Source organism: Sorex fumeus, unplaced genomic scaffold (assembly GCF_029834395.1).
Source record: "Sorex fumeus unplaced genomic scaffold, SorFum_2.1 ptg000265l, whole genome shotgun sequence".
NCBI classification, from domain to species: domain Eukaryota; kingdom Metazoa; phylum Chordata; class Mammalia; order Eulipotyphla; family Soricidae; genus Sorex; species Sorex fumeus.
This window is the reverse complement of record NW_026606322.1, coordinates 71,779-95,818: the sequence shown is the minus strand read 5'-3', so window position 1 is coordinate 95,818 and position 24,040 is coordinate 71,779. Positions and strand designations below refer to the sequence as shown.

The window sequence follows — 24,040 nt, the reverse complement described above, 5'->3', positions numbered from 1 at the left end:
AATTGACTACATCGTATTCAATCGATGGTCTTGCCTGACCAATGTTGCTGTTGTGCCAAAATTCCAAATGGAATCGAACCACCATCTCCTCCATGCAAAATTCTACTTCATAGAGTAGGGAGAAAGGGCTGCAAGATTTAAGAAGAGAACTCCCTGAATGAGCACCAACTGGGAGCTCTTTGGCACTATTGTGGCAACATGGCAAGATGCCATTGTTGACAACATTGACGAAGAATATGATCAACTGGTTCAGCACCTCCATGATTATGTGAGGAACACAGAGCGAGAGAAAGCCACAAACTAATCTTTGACAAAGGTGCAAGAAATGTGAAGTGGAGTAAGGAAAGCCTCTTTAACAAATTGTGCTGGCATCACTGGACGGCTACATGCAAAAAAATGGGCTCAGAACTCTGCCTAACACCACGTACAAAAGTAAGATCAAAATGGATTAAAGACCTCAACATCAGACCAGAAACCATAAGGTACATTGAAGACAAAGTTGGCAAAACCCTCCATGACATTGAGGCTAATGGTATTTTCAAAGATGCCACGCCACTGGTCGAGCAAGTGAAAACAGAGATAGATAAATGGGACTATCTTAAACTAAGAAGCTTCTGCACCTCCAAAGAAACAGTGACCAAAATACAAAGACAGTCTACAGAATGGGAAAGAATATTCGCCGAATACACATCTGACAAGGGGTTGATATCAAGGATATACAAAATACTGGTTGAACTCCACAAGAAGAAAACATCCAACCCCATCAAAAAATGGGGCAAGGAAATGAATAGAGACTTTCTCAAAGAAGAAATCCGAATGGCAAAAAAGCACATGAGAAAATGCTCTACATCATTAATCATCAGGGAGATGCAGATCAAAACCACAATGAGATACCATCTCACACCTCAGAGACTGGCCCACATTCAAAAGAACAAAAGCAACCCTTGCTGGCGTGGATGTGGCGAGAAAGGGACACTCCTTCACTGTTGGTGGGAATGCCGACTGGTTCAGCCCTTTTGGAAAACAGTATGGACGTTCCTCAAAAAATTAGAAATTGAGCTCCCATTTGACCCAGCGATACCACTCCTGGGAATATATCCCAGAGAGGCAAAAATGTGTGGTCGAAGTGACATCTGCACTTGTTTGTTCATTGCAGCACTCTTTACAGTAGCCAGAAACTGGAAGAAACCTGATTGCCCAAGAACAGATGACTGGTTAAAGAAACTTTGGTATATCTACACAATGGAGTACTATGTAGCTCTTAGAAAAGATGAAGTCATGAACTTTACATACAAGTGGTACAATATGGAAAGTATCATGCTAAGCGAAATGAGTCAGAAAGAGAGGGATAGACATAGAAAGATTGCATTCATCTGGGGGATATAAAATAACAAAATATGAGATTAATACCCAAGAATAGCTGAGATCAACACCAGGAGGATTACTCCATAGCTAAGAGGCCAGCCGGGTATTCTAGGGGAAAGGACAGTTCAGATAGAGAAGGGAGCACCAAATGGAGGGTGTTTGGAGGATCCTCCCAGGAGGGGAGATGCAGGTTGAAAGTAGACTGGACTGAACATGTTTGCCACTCAGTGCCTCTTTTGCTGATCACAACACCCAAAAGGAGAGAGAAAACAAAAGGAAATGCCCTGCCACAGTGTCAGGGGGGGATGGGGGAAATGGGGGGGGGGAGGGATATTATCCTTGGTGGTGGCAAATGGGCACTGGTGGAGGGATGGGTATTTGATCATGGTATGACCGAAATCCAAGCACAAAAATTTGTAAGTCGACAACTGTACCTCATGGTGTTTCACTAATAAAAATTAAAAAAAAAAAAAGCCACAAAACGACGCCTATCTTCAAAAACTCTTGAGCATATCTGTCAATGTGGCTGGGTGCGAGCCTCAGGCAACCACAAGCTAACATCCAAGCTCCCAAAGCAGTGCAGAGATGCAATAAAGGAAGATCTCAGAGAAGAGCAGCAGTGCTGGCAGATGCGGCAGAAGATGGGAAAAGCATTCGCAACGCCCGCCTGTCCTTCACCAACTACAAGATGACTGCCCTCTGACGTCCTGATGGATCTATCACATCTCCAGGAGGGCAATGGAGAATATTATCCATGACTTCTACTCGGATTTCTTTGATAGCCACGTCCACCTGCCCACATACCAAATTCCAAAGGATGGATATGTCATTCCCAACATTCTCCCTTCCAAAATCCGACACGCCATTTCGTCAGTAAAGAAGCAAACAGCACCCGGCCTAGACAAGGTCAGACACAAACACCTGAAGAATCTGCCGCCAGTACTCATCAATACACTGACTTGACTCTTCACACACTACCTGTCTGAATACAAGGTTCTGTTCCAATGGAAAACCAACAGGACCGTTCTACTGTACAAGAAGGGAGACATCCACGACACTGGCATCTATCGCCCAATCTGCCTGTTGTTAGCTGTCTACAACAAGCTGTTCACTCAAGTCATCCTGAATAGGATTGACAGAACACTAGATGAAGGACAACCACGCAAGCAAGCCTGATTCCAAAAAGGATTCAGCACAATTGACCATATCCACACAGTAACCAAGTTCACTGAGGTTTTTCGGGAGTTCAAGATGCCACTCTGTCTTACGTGCATTGATTTAATGAAGGCCTTTGATTCTGTTGAGACTGAAGCGGTCATCGAAGCCCTAACTAAACAAGGTGTTCAAACTCAATACATCAGGATCCTCCATGAGCTGTATTACAGATTCACTACCAGGATCTCACCATTCTACAAGGAAGTGATCATCGATGTCAAGAGAGGGGTTCAGCAGGGTGATACCATTTCACTGAAACTCTTCAGTGCCACCGTCAAGAACGTCATGAAATGACTGGAATGGGGAGGAATGGGAGTGAAGATAGATCACCTCAGCTTTGCTTATGACATTGTTCTAATAACATCAAACATTAGCCAAGTGGCACAAATGCTGGCTGACTTCGACTGTGAGTGTGGAAACGTCAGACTGAAGCTGAATCTCACCAAGACAATGTTCATGAGAAATGAACTAGTTCCTGACATTCCTGCATTAACATATGCCTCAGAGACCTGGGCCCTATGAAAACAGGATGAGAACGCTATTTGGGTCTCCCAAAGAGGAATGGAAAGAGCTATGCTTGGAGTAATACGTTTCACTCAAGTGAGAGAAGAAAATCCGGAGTTCCGACCTCCATCAATGATCGAGAATCCGGGATGCTGTATCATTTGCCAAGGCATCGAAAATCAGATGGGCTGGGCACGTAATGCGATTTGAAGATGACTGCTGGACTAGAGCCATTACTGATTTTATTCCATGGGACGTCAAAAGATTGCGTGGCCACCCACCTACTAGATGGTCAGAGTTCTTTGTCAAGACCCTGAATGAATGGTTTTAGGTTCTTCGTGTTCCTGGAGCGAGTAGACGCCACTGGGCTACACTAGCACATGACAGGGAAGAATGGAGACATTACTGGCACCCCCCTGGAACAAATCAATGAGTAACGAGATGTCAAGTGATCAAGTGATCAAGATTTAGATTCTAGATTGATTTCATATCACCATAATAGATCTTATGTCCCCATAAGAAAAGTCAGTTATTATGTAATAGCATGCTGTACTATAATATTAAAAAACATATTTACTTGGAGAAACAATATAATAAAATTTATAGATAAGATTTCAATGCTAGATTAGGTATCTTAAAAAGTCTAATTAGGTATCTAATACAGAGGGTGATGTAACATCTTCCTAGATAATTCTTATGTGTTATGGCCCCACTCTTCAAAGGACTAGAATTTTTATTCATTAATGTCCTTCTTTTCTAGACAGCTTAGTGCTCTTCCAGTGTTAGAACATGGCTAAAGCAGTATCCTGGAAAAAGAGAGGAGAAAAAGGTAGAAAGCATTAGAAGAAGTTATCAGAATTCAAGTTAAAAAGCAGAAGTTGATATGATTAGGAACATATTTTATCCATTCAACAGAATAGAGCGCACAGAGGAAAGCTGAGCGTTGAAGACAGAGGCCCAGAAATGGGCCAGGCTGGCCTGAGAGCAGTGAGCCTGAAAGAAACTCAGAAATGCTGAGACTTAACCCGGCAAGGACAAGTACTTTTACAAATAAGCGTAAATGGATTTTTGAAAATCTTATTATCCTTTATTTCAAAATTCATACAATTTTTTGGAGAGGTTTAAAATATTTAGTTTTGGGGGTTTCCTTCCTTCCTTCCTTCCTTCCTTCCTTCCTTCCTTCCTTCCTTCCTTCCTTCCTTTCTTTCATAATCACAAACTCCTTCCTTGTATCAAAAGTTGTGCCACGATCCTGGTTACCTGTGGGTGCACCAGGCAGTCCAGCAAGTCATCTGTAGAAATTACAGTCTGAGAAGGAGCTGTAGGACGATTTGAAGCCGACTGTTTCACAGCTGCATTCTCACTGGGAGTCCTCATTGGCTGCCCTTTGGTACAAGGCGTTTCTCCACAATGCTCTCCATCCTGGCCCACGGAGTCATTAGCATCACTTTCACATATGCTGCCATGCCTTGCAGGAGGGTCTTCTAAACTCCGAAGCACAGGGATCAGATCAGGGCCAAAGGAGCTTGCAGCCTCCTGTTCCGCTGCCCCAAAGGCTGAGCTTTGGCTTCGCCTTCCGTCCACCTCCATGTTACTATGCCCAAGTACATCTTCCTCTCCCATACACTCTCCATTTGTTCTCAGGATTTGGATGTCTTTTATTTTAGATGCATAATGATTCATAAAGGCAGAAACAGCTCCATTTAAGTAGTGAAAATTCACTTCATGGGATGTTTCCTCAACCTGAGAAAAAGAAAAAAACTCTTAGAATGGTTACCAACCCACAAAAAAATGAGTAAAACAATGTCTAGGGTTGATTTATCACAGGACAGTAACTGCATGGTGGAAACCAGAAACAGCATACCTCAGTTGGGTTCAGCCAGGCTCTAGTATTATGTGGGTCCTCTGCAGTTTTCAGGGCACACACAAGCGTGCGGGTGATGGCCTCCTCTACCCGGGCACGGTGATCTTCTTCCTAAATAAAGATTACAAACAAAGTTTCTTCTTTGTCTTTGTGTCTCAGGCTAAAAATAAAGAATAGACTTCTTTTATGTGTTCTGTTCAGTGAGTAATGTAAACATTCAGACGGAATACATATGCTGTTGGTAGGTCCTAACTGCATACTTCACTATCCTTTGTCATCTGAAAGCATTCTACAATAACTGACCAAACAACTTGGAGCATGTAACTATCTCTAAGATATAATAACCCTTAAACATGAGCACCTCATGATGTTCTTCCAAACATTTCCATTATCTAACATACTTAAATTTCAAAAGAAAAATATTTACATACAGGGAAATAATTCCTGCAGAGTTTAATAAACTATTTGAGGAATGAGAAAAATTAGAATAAACCTGCATAGCTACAAGAATGAAGTGTCTAAATATTTTTTTAAGATACAATAAGCAATGACTAGGAAATTAAAGAGAAAACACATTATAATCAACAACTTACTAAAAGTACCTAATGGAAAGAACAACCTACATATGTAACATATAGAATTGACAATAGAACATAACAGGTACAAAGAATCTTAAAAAAAAAAATACTAGGGACACTGATGGTCCCTGAAAATGTGCACTGGTGGAGGGTTGGGTGTTTGATCATTGTATGACCGAAACTCAAACATGAAAGCTTTGTAAGTGTATCTCACAGTGATTCAATTAAAAAAAAAAAAGAGCGGGAGGGGCATGTCATTAATAATCCTATTTCCATTGAAGTATCCCTCAGCTGAGAGTAAAATCCAGAAATGGCAGCATATCAAACCCACATAGTTTTCACAGACAGGCTTTGGAAATCCTAAAGGCAGTTATTACGTTTATTTAAAAACAAAACCAAAATCATACCAGTTCAATCCATGAATTGATACTGACAGTGACAGGATCAATGGATTCAACATAATGCCACCAGTGTCTGGGAACAAGCAGAACCTGAAAACCAAACAAAAAAAGATGACCACAAGAACAGGGACATTTTGTTGTTGTTGTTAAAATCAGATTCTAACTGAAGCAGTAGGGAAAAATAAGTTTGTGGAAATACTGTTGCAGAAAAGGGAAATGAGAAGATTCTGACAATCCTTTTTTTATTCATAAATTCACATATGTTCAATAAAGAATACTGCGAGTTTCTCCAATATCCATTCACCTAAATTCTTTTTTTTTGGGGGGGGGGTCGCACCTGGCGATGCACAGGGGTTACTCCTGGCTCTGCACACAGGAATTATTCCTGGCATTTCTTGGGGGACCATATGGGATGCTGGGAATCAAACCCATGTCTGCCACACGGGCAAGGCAAACGCCCTACACGCTGTGCTATAGCTCCAGCCCCAGATTCACCTAAATTCCTAACCTCCTCCACATGCACATATGTAAATCTTGGGAAATGGTCTGAATTTTCAGCCTTTCCTCCTTTCCATGACAATATAGATTATGCATTCTGAGAACGGGGTGGAGAAAAATAAGAGAAGCCAGTTTCAGTCCTTTCCTGTCATAGTCCTCTGAAATCTAACCGACCAGAGGTCATGTAGACAGTGACTCTACAGTGATGGCGAGTCTGAGGAGCAGACAACGGTACCTAGAAATGTCAGTGGGAGGAGAAATGCAGGGACAAACTGTAAGTGTTGTTCGAACAGGGCAGAAGAGAACTTAGAGAAGGAGAACGTGCCAGAGGGAAGCACAGGCGAGGAAGGAGGACTGCACAGGACTGTGTTTCCAGACTGAGGGAGAAACAGGAAAGAAGGTTGGAGAACAGGCTCAGGGTCATGGAAGGCCCCGGCTTCCATGGAGAATCTGAATTGTGTCCCACCGGCATCACAGGTTGACAAAACTGAGCTGGGGCTGGGGGATAAAATAGTGACATTATGAGAGAGTAGGAAGGACAGGAGTTTCCTGCATTACCCAGTAATTCAACTGAATCATGAAACAGGAAGGGGCAGTGCACACTGGCAGTGAGCAGTCCATGCTCGGGGAAGGTTTCTGAAGAAAGATTCAGCAGAGCAGATGAGGGGATTCGAAGCCTTAGGGCTTCAGAGTTAGGAAACTGTGGGCACTTGCTCCGAGTGAGGTGAAGCTGGGAGTGAGGAGGGGTTATTTTAGGAGAACTAAGCACTGAATTTAGTCACCGATTATCATTTCTTATCGCTGAGTCATCACTGAATTTCATTTATTCATTATGAATGTCTTATCACAAATTATACTTCCAATAAAGTGGTAAGGAACACCCAGGCGCGGGGCCAGAGACTGCACTGTTCTCGTCCGGGATTTGGATTTTATAGTCTCTGAGTCTTGGCCGCTGATGGGATTACACGGCGCCAGGGGGCCAGGTGGTGGGTGTGACCCCCGCCTACTGGAATTTGGAGGATCTGGGTGGAAGATGCTCGACTCCAATTCGAGTAGGCTTGGAGGTCTCGGCCCCGGAACCCGCGTGGCTTTGTCCCTCTGCCAGTACCTTCATGTGTGCGGAGAGTGGTCTCAGCATGGTGGTGGCTGGTCCTGGAGGTCTTTGGCTGCCGTAGCCCTGGTCGGGGCGGGGAGGAAAGCTCAACCTGCTCCCCTCCAAGGGACTCCGGGAAGGAACACCCAGGCGCGGGGCCAGAGACTGCACTGTTCTCGTCCGGGATCTGTATTTTATAGTCTCTGAGTCTTGGCCGCTGATGGGATTACACGGCGCAACCACCATGCTGAGACCACTCTCCGCACACATGAAGGTACTGGCAGAGGGACAAAGCCACGCGGGTTCCGGGGCCGAGACCTCCAAGCCTACTCGAATTGGAGTCGAGCATCTTCCACCCAGATCCTCCAAATTCCAGTAGGCGGGGGTCACACCCACCACTTGGCCCCCTGGCGCCGTGTAATCCCATCAGCGGCCAAGACTCAGAGACTATAAAATCCAGATCCCGGAACCGCGCGGCCGCAAATGCGGCCGCGCGACATCTTAACAGAACTTTTTTTTTTATGACATCTTATTGTCTTATTCCTACTTTGGACAAACTTGCAGGCTATCAAATTTAGCCTGCCCACAGGGCAGAGTCTGGCAAACTCCCCGTGGCATACCAAATATGCCAAATACCAGTAACAACGATGGGTCTCATTCTCCTAAATAGCCTTGAATATAATCTCAGGGCTAGGATGAAAGAGATGTTACTGGGGCCTGCTCGAGGCAATCGACGAATAACAGGATGATGAAATGAAAATGAAATGAAAGTGGTAAGAGAATCATTTTACTATGTATTAGGCATCAGCAGAACTTAAGAAAAATGGCACAATAGACAGCACCACTGACTCAAATGTGTCTCCTAAAATTGAAGACAAAAAAATGAATTTCCATGGCCAGAGAGACAGTACCGGGGATAAGGCCTTGCCCAACCCCATATATGGTCCTGTGTGTAAACTCACACAAAGTGGGCTCGGCACCCACAGCGGCGGTGGCTCTATCTCTCCCGCCGCCCGCGTTCGGTAGTCTCACCCTTCTCCCACCCCGGAGAGGTCGATGGCGATGGTCAGGCAGAGGAAGGAACGAGGGCCAGGCTGGTAGGTATTAGTCGTAGTTTATTCTGATTCTCTCCTCATCTCTCATTCTGTCTCTGCCCCTTCTCCTTCTATCTCTGCTCCCAGTCTTCCTCCCCCAAGCTACTTCATTCTCCTTCTCCATCCCCCTTCATCCTCCTCTTCCTTCTGATCCTCTCTGAACTCTCTTCTTCCTTCCTTCTGCCCCAGCCCACTCCTACAGTACAGTTAAATCCTCTCTCCATGAGGAATTGGGGAAACAATTACACATAGGTGTGGTCACAATCAATAGGGGTAGAGATCAACAGGGATAGAAATCTTAGCCTCAGGGAAGACCGCTCCTAGGACAGATCCTTCCTCAGCAGGAGGACCCACCCTAGAGCAGAATCCCATGGGCGTGCCTCTCCTCTCCTTGAATATAATATAAATCATTTTGTATGGATACAGTAAGAAATATCTTAAACTTACAGAATTGCTCTCCTAGGGCCATCTCGATCTCAGACTACGGTGCTCAGGCCAGATAGTCTTTCCCACCCCTAGCAGGATCCTAGTCTCATCGTTACCTTTGGATCATGACAGCATTTGTCTATGATCAAACTCTTAACTTATAGTTAAGAATCGTGGCACTATGGCCTGGCCCATTTCGCTGCCAGGGTAGCTCACCGCTTGCCCTGGGTCCATTCAGTCCCTCGTTGGGACCCTGCTTTTGGGGTGTTAGGAACTAAGGGCAACTGAGGCTTAAGTCGAGAAAGCAGATGCCCGGGAGTGAATAATATTCAAGGCCAATCAAATCCTAAGTTACAAAGCATAATGTTAATGGTCTTCCTGTATCTATACAAAAAGGATATTACTTTAAGGTAAACTGTTCATAAGGCATATGGAGAGGAGAAAGGCAATATTTCACTCATACATATAAAATCATAGATTTCTGGGAAACTGATCTTACAAATTAACAAAGTCTGATTAAGGGGAAAGCTGATTAACTGGGTGGGAAGGAGAGCATAAGGAAGACTGTTTACATGTTTACATGTAAACACAATGGAAGTGGAAGTGCCTCTGGAGTACTGTGGTGGGTGTAACCAGATTGATGGGTGTAACCAGATTGATGGGTGTAACCAGATTAATGGGTGTAACCAGATAAATCTAAGCTTCTTGTTGAAGGACAAAGCAATGTTACCCAACAGTCCTGAGCATGGCCAGGGGTGATCCTATCACTTATCACAGCCAGGAGTAAGCCCTGAGCTTAGCCCCTCCCCCCCATAAAAAATACCAAACAATACCTCACAAGGCAATAATTATTATCAATAGCAATAAGAATACTGAAAAATAGCATTATTAATGAGATGTAAACCCTCACACATTGGTACCAGGACAATAAAATGGTACAGGTGCTGTGTAAAACAATTTGGCAGTTCTCAAAATGTTAAACACTGAGATATCATATGACTAGCAGTTCCATTCTCAGGCAGAAAACATGCATTCATACACAAACCTGTACACAGATATTCTTATTATCAAGATTTGTGACAGCTAAGAAGCAGAAACAATCCAAATGCCCATCAACTGAATAAATAAAATTTATTTTCTTCACATATTTATTTGTGTTTATGTATTTATAAATAAAACTATTTGTAAACATTAATAAGATATATATCCATTTATAAGGAATATGACAGCAACAGTTGGAGCGATAGCACAGTGGGTAGAGCATTTGCCTTACACGCAGCTGACCCAGGTTCGATTCCTCCAGCCCTCTCAGAGAGCCCGGCAAGCTACTGAGAGTATCTCTCCCGCATGGCAAAGCCTGGCAAGCTACCTGTGATGTATTTGATATGCCAAAAACAGTAATAACAAGTCTCACAATTTGTTGTGAGACATTACTGGTGCCTGCTCGAGCAAATCGATGTGCAATGGGAGGACAGTGCTACAGTGCTACTACAGCAACAGAATGTATTCTGTTCTGAAAAGGAACGAAACGCTCATGACATTTACAACATGAGAACTCTGGGAACACTACTCTGTGCAAGATGCCAGACACAAAAGCCCACTTGCCATCCCAGTGCGTCCACATGAAACATCCAGAAAAAGCAAATCTACATATAAAATAGGTGGTGGCTGTCCAGGGTTGGAGGAAGTGCCGAGTGGGGAGAGACTCCAACAGGCAACCAAGTGCAGGGGCATGAAAGAAGCAGGAAGTGAGTCAGTGAGAAGGAGGCCGCAAGGACGCAGGCAGGGAGAAGGAGCGTGAAGGGCATAAAACCTCCTGAAGAGATGAAGTACTCTTCCTGTGTCACATAGCAGCAGACACAGCCCTGATGCAGGGACTGTCCCCCTGGGGAGCAGCTCTGACTGCAATACCTGAGGACGTTTTAGAAACAGTCAGGAAAAGCAGTGCCCAGTGTTCGGTTCACTCACTCGCAGGTGCTCTATCCACGTGATGTCCAAGCGCTTTATGTGTCTGTGTTGAGCAGATATTGTAAACTAATGTCCCATACATACTCAGGTCCGCATGCCTGACACTGTGCTTTTTGACCAGAATAATCCCAACAAGGAAAGCAGCAGGGAAGGAGACCATGCTCTTTCGTACAGGGCACAGAAGCTTGGTAGAAGCTGAGACTAGAGGTCCATGGACCTCACAAGTGTTTCCACCTCTATTACCTGTCCTGGGTGCAGAATGACCATATGCCTTCGAGCTTTCTGGAACTGAGGAAAACGCTTTAAATCAGGATTGACAACATTGACTTTACTGAACACACTGGATTCTTCATAAGGGATTCTAGTTGGATAAAGGAAAGGAGTGTCCTCAGGAGGAAAGAGATGCCACCTTTTCCTAATTAACACAGAGAGAGAAGGTGCCAGTTAGAGTCTGAAGGTGAGACAAAGTAGGTAAGAAGACAGTAACAGCTGTGTTCCTTCACTCACATCATTAAGGCTTCAGGGGCTGCAGGAGCAGCCCCAGTGCTCCCCTGGCCCCGCTCACTGCTGCTAGAATCTTCCCTGCAGATACCTGGAAGAGGGAGGAGAGCAACTATAGGTCTCATGACACCTTGGAACAGTCCTTTGTTGCTAGGGTATGAATACAATCTAATTTATATGATCTACTAAATAACAAATCAAGTCTCCTAAACTGTTTCTATCTGATTCTAAAGTTCCTCAGAGGAAACTCCGCCCTTTGAAAGTCAGTGGACCATAATGCAACCCATCAAATAATTTCTATATTACTTCTTGCTTAGGTTGTAAATACCTTAAGTTAAATACCTATTAATGCACTGTACCTGAAAAATGAAAAGAAATAATGCCACATATCTACACTGTAGCAAATTCACACACACACACACACACACACACACACACACACACACACACCCTGTGAAACAAGCCCAGACTGGCAGCCTCTGGAATAAAACTATACTAAAAAGCAATACTCAGTTTTCAAGGTCCAGTTTTTTTTCTTTTTAAAAAAATTTGTGATACTATGATTTATAATACTGTTAATGATGATTTCACAATGTACATAATCCAAACCATACCAATCACCAGTATATCCACCTCTCTCCCCCAAACCCTTTCCTCTCAAACCCCTGAGCCCTCGAACTCAGTTCTGTGAATCAGTTCTCCTGCTGTGTTGCCTTTGGCCCTTTGATGCTATGTTGCCAGGTATCTCTAAGTCCAATGTATAAGGGAGATTCTGCATCTGTCCCATTTCTTTTGAGTAACTTCACTCAACATGATACCCTCTAGTTCCATCAATGTTGTAGCAAATAGCGTGCTTTTCATTCTTTCTTAGAGCTACATGGTATTGCATTGCTTTTATATACCACAACTTCTTGACTCATTAACTATAGTTGGGCATTTGGGTTGATTCCACATCCTGGCTATTGTACTAAGAGTTTCATTGAACAGAGGTGTACATTTATCCTTTCAAATTAACGTTTTTGTGTCCGGGGGTAGATGCTCTGGGTCATATGAAGTTCCTATTTTTTGAAAGGTATCCATTTGCTTTCCATAGAGATTGAAACAGATTTCATGCCCACCAACAGTGGGAGAGAGTTTCTCTAAATCCCTTTTTCTCTGAGAAACTATGAAACCCAGGATGGAATAAACATGGAGCTGCATTACCAACAGAACAGTAGTCTTTTCCCTCGGTTGGCCCAGCCCATTTCTCCCATGTTCACTCTCAGCTTAGTGAGTTTTTTTTTTTTAAATCTCATTTAAAGACAAAACAAGACAAACAAAACCCTATAAAATGCTTCAACGCTTCAAAATTTTTGAAAAATAAATGTGGTAAATATTCAATCACTTCAACACTAGACTCATGCAAACTTCCAGAAAGTTGAGAGAAGACATCTCAGGCAAAGGAGAAGGAAGTGTGAAAGAGGGAAGCCAAGACACACAAGCAGCAGGATACGTAGGGAAGCAAAGGGCAAGAGGGAACAGAAGCCCAGCTCTGAGGCAAGAAGCTGGACACTCTCTCGTGACCCTACAGCACCGGATGGGAACTAACTCCTCAGAACCGGCTGCCGTCGGCTGCATTTCCACACAAAGGTCTTGTTTGCTTTAGAGATGGTAAAGCGCCACCACCATTTCACCAAACCTAGGAGTAATGTAGGAGAATTTTTGGCACTTGGCATATGTAGGATGTTAGAGCTGAAAAGAATCTCAAGAGACCTCCTGTGAAGAGGGACCCAGAGCTTCTCAGTATGGGCCTTTTGTCCAATGGCTATGGGAGGTCGGAGTGAGGGTGCAGATCCCCTTCAGCCCTAGGCCTGGCCCTCCCTGAACCATGGCTGTTTCCCAAAGGATCAGCCAAACTGAGCAGGATTTCCTCCTCCAGAGCACCAGGCAGTGCGTGTCAGGGACAGACCCAGGTCTCACTCTGCATGGATGGTTTCCTACCACTTAGGCCACATTCCCTTTCCTGTGAATCAGAATCCAGAGTCAATGCAGTACAAACGTAGTCATGTTATATGTGGAAACTGCAAAGCCGGATATTAGTTTTATTACTCCAGAGCTGAGGTTAAAAAAAAAGTTCCATTACAAAGGTAAATTAAAACTATTGTTAATTTTGTGTTTTTCTAAATTGGATTTGGGAGACTTATCTTCTAATTCTGAACATATGGAAACCAGCTGCTTCAAATGATGCCCACTCTTAACAAATTTAGGGTTGGAACAATTCACTTTACCAGTGCAGGGAGCAATTGCAGTAATGCTTCTGAGAAGTTTTAGGCCCTTGAACAAGGACCTAATGAATGAATTAGAAATAAACTACCTTATAACCTTTTAATAGTTTTCTGAGTGTGCACTTTTGTGTGTGAAATCATGACTTTTCTTGAATATTTGTGGCTAAAGGATCTAAGAAATTGTGCAAAGTGTCTTTTCCCCCATCTGGGCCCAATGTCCCTGCAAGTGTCCCCAAAGACCAGAAAAAAGCAAATGATGAATTAAGCACTAACATTAAATTCCTAGAACCTGACACAATAAAAAGCATTAGCTATTGAAGGATTCTGAGTGGAGAGAGAGTACTGTGGGCAGCACGCCTGCTTCCATGCAGCTAATCGGGTTAAACCCCCACATCACACTGGTTCTAGGAGACTCGCCCAAAGTGATACCTTATGCAGAGCCAAGGGTAAGTCTTGAGTTCGCTGGGTGTGATCGAGCTTGAGGATTCAGATACAGATGGAGATAAAAACTAAGGGCAGAAATGACAGTATAGCAGGATGGGCACTTCCTGGCACTGGCTAAACCAGGGTAGATCCCTGGTACCACCATACACATGGTTTCCTCAGTCCCACCAGGAGTGATCCCAGGAAGAAGTCCTGAGCACTACTTACTGCACTATGTGTCTGAAAGGTACAAATTAAAATGCACAAGTTGGCAGGGGTCATAAATAGCATCTAGTCTAGTAATTCTCTTTGCCTTAGCCTCAACGGCTTGAGGATAGTATTAAATCTCCTTATTTGAACAAATTGCTCTGCTTATATTTATTTAGGCAGAATGAAGGGGTAGTCCTAATTTTTTAATACATACATAAAAACTACAAAATAGATTCTTTGTAAAAAGGCAAAATGCAGAGTGGTGTCACTGAACTTGGACAGGACTCCAAGGAATTCTAGTATCACTCTTCCCCACACTCCCAGCTCCCCCCCCCCCCCCAGCCCCTTTGAGGCACACCCAGCTGTCTCAGGGCTTACTCCTGTCTCTGTGCTCAGGGAACCTTATGCAGTTCTGGGCACTGAATCAAGGTAAGCCAGATGCAAGAGCTTTACCTGTTGTACTATCTTGTGGCCCCTAGTGTCACCTTTCTGAGGTAATGGTAATCTTGACTGGCTCAGGGACACACCAGGAAACCACCATTAGAAGTCCTCCCTCCTGGAATGCAAATTAGAACAATAAAATATTACCTCAAATCAGTGGCAGTGGCCTGTATCAAAAAGGCCACAAACAAGGGGTGGCAGCGGAGTGAAGAAAAGAAGAAAACCTCTGTAAGTGTTAGTGGCATGTGGAATGCAAACTGGTCCCGCCTCAATGGAATCAGTATAAAGATTTCCAAAGAATTAAAAGTAGAACATGTTCCAACAATTCCTCTTCTAGGTATCTATTCTAAGGACATAGAAAAACTAATTCAAGTTTATGTCCCCAAGCAACAACAGGACTACCCATGAGCAGAGTCAGGAGTAAACTCTGAACACTGCTGTATGTGGCCCGAACACTCTAACTCCCCCACCAAAGGATATACATGTATATCTTCACCTTTCCAAGGTGAGGCAAAACAACCCAAATCAAAAGAGATGAGCAGATAAGGTGGTATATAAGCACAATGGAATCCTATTCAGTTATAAAAAAAAAATTACATCTTGCATTTTGCTTCAACATGGTGGGAACTTGAGGGATTCATGCTGAGAGAAGTTAGAGGGAAAAAGATTAATACTGGTGATCTCACATTATCAGTAATTAAAAAATCAATGGAAGGAAATAGACTGTGCCCATCCCCAAATAACTTACACTTTTCCTTTGGTGGGGGAGTTAGAGTGTTCGGGCCACATACAGCAGTATTCAGAGTTTACTCCTGACTCTGCTCATGGGTACTCCTGTTGTTGCTTGGGGACATTAATGGTACTGCAGATCAAACTGGGCTCGGCTGTGTGCAGTGCAAGTATCTTACCTCTGTATTATCTCTCTGGCCCCATAAACCCTTACACTCCTGATCACAGAACTAAAGTGACCAAGGTGGGCAGAGGATCGAAATGGGGAGTAGGGGAGGTGTCAATGGACTTTGGTGGAAAAATGACTGTTTTCTAATAGTATACCAGGTGAAGTTTCATTGTACCCCTCAAATAATAACCTTTAGTCTTATGAACCAATGTTACCTCCATCAATAAACTGCTCTCTTCTTAGTGCTGTATAATAAAATTACATGATGTTATACATCATTGTTACTTCAATAAAAAATATTGGGGTGGGGCGCCTCCCAAGCAATGCTCAGGGGGCCCAGAACTTTCCCACTAATACTTGACCTGATGGTTCAGTGCTCCAGTGCTCAGGGCCACCAGAGGAACACCCTGACATCCTTGGGGGCAAGGCAGGAGGTGATAAGAAACTCAGGCTTTATGCACGTGAGTCCTTTAAGTTATTTTCCAAGCCTCTCAATTAAAAATCATTCTCCTCATTTCACAAAGGAGAAAACTGAAACACAGGTTAAATCATGAGGACAGGATGGAGCGTGGACAAGACCTTATGGTTTTACTACCTTCCTTTTACTAGTTCTTACAATACACATACTCATACACACAGACATATACACAGATTCACATATGCACACATCTCTCATGCACGCTCATGTGTATTACCTTCCTTGTACCTGGAACACCAAGTTGCAACCATAGGAGTCCAGGTGACAGGGTGTATGGGACCTGAGGGAGCCGATCCACAATGTACTTTCTCGTCCATTTCTTCCAGGAAATCCAAAATCAGACCACATTACATCCTGTTTTGAAAACAGAGTTGCAGTTCATCAAGAACCAACCAATTCCTCTATATGTTTGCACATTTACATGTGAACATTTTGGCACTTAACAATACTCATGGAAAACAGAGTATTATTACTCTATTGCTATGGACTAGACACAAGATTAGGGTTCTAAGGCAGTCTAAGAGATTCTTTAACCAATTATATTTCTAAATTACTTCATTAGTCAGTTATTCAACAAATATTTATTCAATATTTACAACACAAGAGGCACTGTTCAGAAGTGTGTGATAACCCAATGAAGAAAGCAGAGAAAATACCTGCCCAGCTAACACTTTTATAATAGAGATTTGAGATAGACAAACAACAGACCAGCCACAGTGATGCAGATATCTTGGGGGAAACTGTTTCAGAAACAGTGACTACAGTGACTACAGTGGAAGGAGAAGTATTTCAACTATCTTTAAGGTAAAATTTAGGAAGCCAGAAAGTCAAACTCCTAGAAGAGAAATATAGATATTTTGAGGTCCAAGTATATTCCAAGTTTTCCGCTTTTCAACCACCACAAAAATGAAGTCTTCCCCTAGGATATTAGAATTATCATTGTTTGTAACTACAGATGCATATATAAGTATATATAGCTACATACAGCTATATAATAATATAGATAGATATGTAACTATAGACATATATAACTTTCTATATATAACTATGTAACCACAGATGCTGGACTTCTAGCTCATGCCTACCAATCAGTTTTCAGATTGGTAATGAACAGACTATAGTATATGTTTTGGAAAACTTACCTATTTTTGCTATAGTCCAGGAAGTTATGAATTAATAAGGACAGTGAATTTTAAAACAGACAGTATGATGCTCTGGCCTTGCCTCTCCTCTGCCCTGTCATTTGGATGGAGCAAGCCCAGGTAAGTCATCAACCACCAACCAGCAGAACCACTGGGTCCCTGGCAATCTGCTATCCCCTTAGGAGCCTGAGAGTGGCAGCAAAGTTCCTCAGTCAATAATAAAACGCTCTGCTTGCTTCCCTTAAGAGGGCTCCAGCTTTAAATGAAAATCTCAACAACTGTAAAGTTGTCTGACATAAACCCAAATTTATGCAATTAAAAATATGTATAGGCGAGGAAAAAAACAGACACTAGTGAACCAGACAAAACTAGGTTTCTCTTAATTTCTTAGTATGAATTTTTCCTACAAGTTTAAAAGCAAAACAAAATGGGGGCCTAGGAGATGGCTGAGGGCTCAGGGAAACACGCTTGCATGCACAGGATCCAAGTGTAGCACCTGGCACCACATGGCCCCCAAGCCCTACCGGGCATAGCCCCTGAGGTATTCCAGGGTAGGGGTGGCCCTGGCCGTCTAGCACCTCTGGATCTGAGCAGTACCACAGCCCAGGCAACCTGGTTGCCAGTATCACTGTGAGTGAAACCCCCACCCCCCGAACCAGTGCTTAGGAAGCCCCCCAAAGTAAATGAGTAATATTATATGTGTAGAGCATGACCCTACATGCTAATTCTTCTTTTATAATTATCTTTAAGCATTATTCCCTGTTTAGGGCAAAACAGCTTTATTCAATCAAATAAAAAGGGTTCTGAAAAGTCACCTAGTGGTTTGGAGGATGGTGAAAAAGAACACTTTTGTTTTTTGAATGATGAAATAGTGTAGTATGTGCACGTAACTGATGCCTGGCAGGAGTGAGCCGAGCGCCATGGTAGATGCATATGGCTCATCACAGCAGCTCCAAGGACCGGCAAAAACCCTGTGACCATCAACTCCATGCAGGGAGCTTTCACCGCAATCCCAATAGCCAAAGCCCTGGCTCGGTTAGGGCCAAAAACACTGACTGCGTGGGAGCAAGGATAAAAGGATGTCTTGCCTTATCAGGGATAAATGGTTCAAGAACAGTTCTGAGCATCTACCATGCACCTAGTATGATGCCAGGTGTTTGAATACAAAACTACTACATCACGGGCTGAACTGAGGTGCTAACAAATGCCAACCCCCTTCACCACATATAATCATTTGCTACATTTTACATATACTCAGAGGATGCTGATGAACAATAATGAACCGATTTTACAGCAGCGTCACAAAGAACCACAGAAGGAAGATTTGACTACATAAGCAGTAACAAGAGACTTCTTTGTTTGATTTCTTACCACACATAGAAATCACTGAAAAAGGAAAATTAGTTTAGGATGGTTAGATTACTAAAATTCAATCTCAAATTGGCTGGGAAAGTTAAAAGCTGAATGATCTGGGGAGCAGAAGCAGAGTCAAAGAAATTCGTCAGAAAATAAACAGCATTTAGTGACCCCGTGCTTCTCACCGCCCTTCCACCAGCCCAGTCTTGAGAGTTGAGATTTTCTTGCCAGTTTAGCTCAGGTACTTACTAAGTCTCAGACTTGAACTCAGGGGTGGGGTTCCCAGGAGAACCCTGCACCGAGTCCTGCTAAAGGTCAGCGCCCTGTGGCTGCTGCATCACTGAAGCCACTTGGGTGACCGGTGGGGCGATTCTTCCTGGAATCTAGTTTCATATCCATTCCAGGCATTGGAAGAGTCTTCAGAAACCATCTCTATTCAGAAATTTCTATTCAACACCATCCTCAAAAGGACAACTCAGCATCTGCCTGCCCACCCATGGCAAAATCTATTCCTGCTTTCTTCATAAGGTTGGAGATTTTCTTTCTACAGAAAACCATATGTTCCTCTTCTGCCAAATATTACCCTGAAAAACTGTCATATCTGTTAATTATTTTTTATACCTAGACTCAGCATCACTTAATATTTTTGGCAATTGTTCTCCTCTTAACTACACTCACTTTGTCACAGGCCTTCCAAAGCATGGCCCTCAGACCCAATGCCACACATGGCCTCCACAGTGCCTTGTAGCAGAGTATCTGAGATCTGCGCTGAAACTCCCGGGCTCTCACAGACAGCACGTTTGAAACAGTATTTGGATTCTATCAGGGCTAATCTTGGAATTTACCTCTAACTTTAAAAAGAAACCTAATATTGTTCAAAATAAGAAAAATAATATAATGTTTTGTGTAAAATTTATCAAGAATATTTAAATATAAATTTCAAACAAACTAAATGGATACGATAAATTAATAAATATTTTAGGTTCTTTTGGTCTTAGGAAAACTGCCTTAGGTAATAAAATGAAAAGATTTTAGATAACTCACTCCTCACAGATAGGCCTGCATAAACACAGTGCTTACATTCCAAAAGCCTTCATCAGAACACAGTGCTGGCCACCTGACTTCTTTATCTATTACTTAACCATGTGGGTCTATTTCAACATGATCCTGTAACTACGTTATATAGTACATGCTACATTACAACTAACAAAACCTACATTTTGGGATTTATAACATTTTGGCATTATAAGCCCTGATGACTTAGCAGGGTCTGATTCTCAGTAGCCAATCTGGATCACAACATATAAAATGCAATTTACCTGAAAAACACTGCCATACGTGACAACTAGTAATCTTGGTGGCACTGCCATTTGGAATCCTTGGTTTTACAACCGCATGCATGAGGACTGTAACAACCTGTGAGTGTCATAGGAATTAAAAAAAGGGGAAGTGGGGAACAGAGAGACAGACAGCCCAGGGCATCTCTTCTGAAAGGCAAGGCGCTTGCTTTACAAGTGGTCAGACCCAGTTTGATATCCGGAAGTGCATATGATCCTTCCAGGAGTGACTTCTGAACACTACTAGAAGTGGCCCCAAATCCACCCCTTTCCCCCATAAAAAAGAAAAAGGGGAAGGGGAAATTAACTTTTTTAATTTAATTAATAAATACAGATATATTTAGTATTGACTTTGGTTTCTGAAAGCATTTATTGAATGTTTTCAAAACAGTTGCCTGTCTTTCATGGTCATGAGCAAAAAAATTACACATCCAAAGCTAACAGAAGGGACAAGTGATATATTCTTCCTTTCTTTAATAAAAAGTAAAATTTGAAATCAATATTTCAGGAATGCAACAAAGTAAAGCTACATCATAACCTCAGCTGTACTATGATAACTAAGTGCACGTCAGTATCTTCACCATGTCTCAAAGTACACAGGAAACACGCAGCCTGAATGACTGTCTCCTTAGGAGGTCAAGGACCATCCTGAGAAGGATGATGGGGACTGGCAGGAAGAAGCGTGACAGAAAAACACCCTGAGTGATGTTAAATAAAACCTTCTCTCCACGAAGGACCGGGACAGCCTGCAGGCATTTAGACCCCTGACTGACTGCTGGCAAGGCAGTCCTGCCAACAGCTTCTTGGAACCACTCCCACTAATGCCCCATGCCTAAGACACATGGAAACCAGAGCAGGAAGTCTGCAAAAAATCACTTGATAAGATAAACAGTCAGTCTGAGATGGAAAACACTTCAAGAGAAGGTCATTTGCAAACCACTGTCAGTTATGTCAACACAGGTAAAGGTAAGGTAAAGGCCCTCCCGTTGATCGTCAATTTGCTCGAGTGGGCCCAGTAACGTCTCCATTGGAGACTTTGTTGTTACTGTGTTTGGCATTTTGAATACTCTCGGTAGCTTGCCGGGCTCTCCGAGAGGGGCAGAGGAATCGAACTCGGGTCGGCCATGTTGGCCGCTTGTAAGGCGAACGCCCTACCTGCTGTACTATCGCTCCAGCCCAATGGAGACGTTATTGGGCCCGCTCGAGCAAATCGACGATCAACGGGAGGGCCTTATGTCAACACATGGCTGAGAATTGGCACATTCTTACTCAGGTAAGCTCTCCAGTATCTCTGCTCAACTTCTACCATCCAAACTCAGGAGCCCAGCACACTCTGCCTCTGGCTATACCCCTGTGCCAGACCCCAGAACAGGGCGGATGGCAACAGTCAGTTACCGGGAATGCTGCGCAGGTTCTAGAAAGGTTTCATGCAAGCAGCTTTGTACCTCCACCTGCCTCAGGGCCAAGGAAGACCTTACATTATGCTAGGACCAAAGCAAGTTTTATACACAATCCATGGCCCTAATATATTCCAAACTAGCTCTGGAATTTGTTACCAGAAAATTAAGTTAGAAAGAATAGTTGACATTGACTTACTTGGGGTTACAACTAGATTGTCCCAATAAACCCATCCAAATGGGAACCACCGCAGACTGAAAGTGCACTGAAGGTGCATTTGGTATAACTGACCTACCCAACACCACAGATTGCCTGGTCAATCTTTACATGCCCAGAACACTTACAATAGCCTCCAGCTGGGCAAAACCATTTCACACAATAAAGTGATGATTATCTCGGGCAATTTATTGAATATTCTACTAAAGGAGAAAAAGAGAATGGTACTATGGATTCTCACAATTAATCTGTACAGCTTTCTCCTGAATCTATACTGCTTTTCCAACTACCATAAAGTCAAAATTTTTAAGTAAAACCATTGTTAAGTCAGGAGCAGCTGTCTGCAACACAAAGGCTGCTCACCTGTGTGATAATAACATTACACTCACTGAAGCACATCTTTTGGTTTGAGTGAATAAACTACTTATGACTTACCACAATTACTTATGAGGGAAAGAAGCACCAAGAGATTCTAATTTGTAATCTTTTCTCCAGAAAAAAACTATTACCATGATTATCAGGAATGTATTGACTTACCTGGAAAATATCTGTGTTGTCTTCAAATAGATTGACACAGTACTTATAGTCAGCATAAGCCCAGAATTTGGTACGATTATAATCTCTAAATGGTCCGTAAATTCTAGACAGGTCACTGTTCCAGGTCAGAAACTCTTCAAGTGTAGCTTCTACATAACTACATGTAGTTTCAAACTGAGGAACTGCAATGTAAGAGAACACAACTTTAAATGCTCACTGAACTCAGTTCTGAAATATTTTTTCATGTAAATCACTTCTAAAAAAAATAACTATCATTTAACATCAAAAATAATTTTTGTACTTGCTGTATAATTAGGACTACTTATAATACCTACAATATTCATGATTAAATATAGAAGTGGAACACATGGTTTTAATCTTCAGATCACAGAAAACCCAGGGAATTGTCTGATTCAGTGCTCCAATGAAACAGTTCAGATTATCAATTCTCCAAGATCTTTTCAGGAATATGTGAGTTCTGACCTATTTTCAAAGCACTTCTAGGACACTGTCTTTGCAATAATAAAACGAGATAACCCTCATTATCTCTAGTGGACAGTAGCATTTTCCAGGACACTAGGACATGTACTGATGCCACTACTCTGACAGCAAGCAGAATGATACTTTATGTTCCTATATTTGAAAGCTTCCAGTTCTAACTTCTAATATGGTAAGTAGCACTAGATATCATTCACAGCAAGCAAAAGTTCCTGAGCTATCCAATAATGTTTTCATGTGAATGGATCCTGAAACCAATATGTTTGATAGCCATTCCTTCAGATTAAAAAAATTATAATTCTGAAATGTTTTTCAAAAAAATTTTTTAAATTTACACACCATGATTTACAAAGCTATCAAACAGAGTTTTAGGCATCCACTGTTCCGGTTTCAATCATACCATCAGTGTCAGCAACCCTCTGCCAATGTTCCCAGATTCCCTCCCATCCTTCAGCCCACCTCCTTAACAGGAGCACTTTAAAGTTTAATTATTGTAGTCTGGGTCCCATGGTTGCAGCAGTGTTGGCTTTAGCAATTTCGGTACATGCAGAATAAAAATTTCTTGTTTTTGTACTGCACGTCAATCATACACACCTGCTCATAATCAGTAGATGGACACTAACAATTTAAAGTCTGCTCATTTATTCACTAATTTCATAATCAGTAATTAAGTACTTAATGTGTAACTAGCACTGGGCTCAGATCTGTAGAACAAAAAAAGAAAATTATAACAGCATTGAGTTTAGAGTCTATTTAGATCATGATAATGCTTTAGCCAGCAAAACAGTAAATTCAAGATGTCATATCACTGAATGAAAAACTCTATGCTGTAGACACAGAAGAAAAGGCAAAGATCACCAGAGAAGAGGGCACATCAGGAAAGCTTAGAGGAGTCTATTGCCTATAGTTCTTATGACTCAAGGATTAATCTTCTAGGTACTGATGGAATTAAAACCTAAGAGGGGAGATGCCCAGCACCACTTCTCCCAGCTGTGCTCCAGTGCCAGGGACAGAACCAGTGCCAGTGCTCAGGCACGCAAGGCATGTGATCTCGAGTCACCTCTAAAACCCCAAGATCAATTTCGTTTTTTCCTGTACCTGGTAGAATGTTTGTGCAGTCCCATGTTCTTACCAACTGAGCTAGAGAGGCGTTTGTCTAGCAAAATGTTTAAAATGTACAGAGGAAAGTAAATGTTTAAGAATCTGATTATGGGAGCCAGAGCAGTACAGTGGGTAGGGCACTTGCCTTGCAGGTGGACACCCCAGGCTTGAATCCTGGCACGCCAGGAGAGAATTCCTGAGTGCAGAGTCAGCAGGGTTTTAGGTCTGACAGCA

At 42.7% G+C, this 24,040-nt stretch overlaps 1 protein-coding gene across 1 annotated transcript in view; it reads right to left on the bottom strand.

The window, feature by feature from the left end:
* Positions 1 to 4,296: 4,296 nt before the first annotated feature.
* LOC130018566 (HSPB1-associated protein 1-like) overlaps positions 4,297 to 24,040 on the bottom strand; it is a 64,235-nt gene continuing 44,491 nt past the window's right edge. The window contains exons 3-8 of the mRNA XM_056109319.1: positions 22,208 to 22,389; positions 16,439 to 16,575; positions 11,250 to 11,421; positions 5,934 to 6,017; positions 4,949 to 5,059; positions 4,297 to 4,827 (exon numbers count right to left, since the gene is read on the bottom strand). Coding sequence (XP_055965294.1) covers positions 4,297 to 4,827; positions 4,949 to 5,059; positions 5,934 to 6,017; positions 11,250 to 11,421; positions 16,439 to 16,575; positions 22,208 to 22,389 — 1,217 coding nt within the window. The remainder of the gene's footprint in view (positions 4,828 to 4,948; positions 5,060 to 5,933; positions 6,018 to 11,249; positions 11,422 to 16,438; positions 16,576 to 22,207; positions 22,390 to 24,040) is intronic.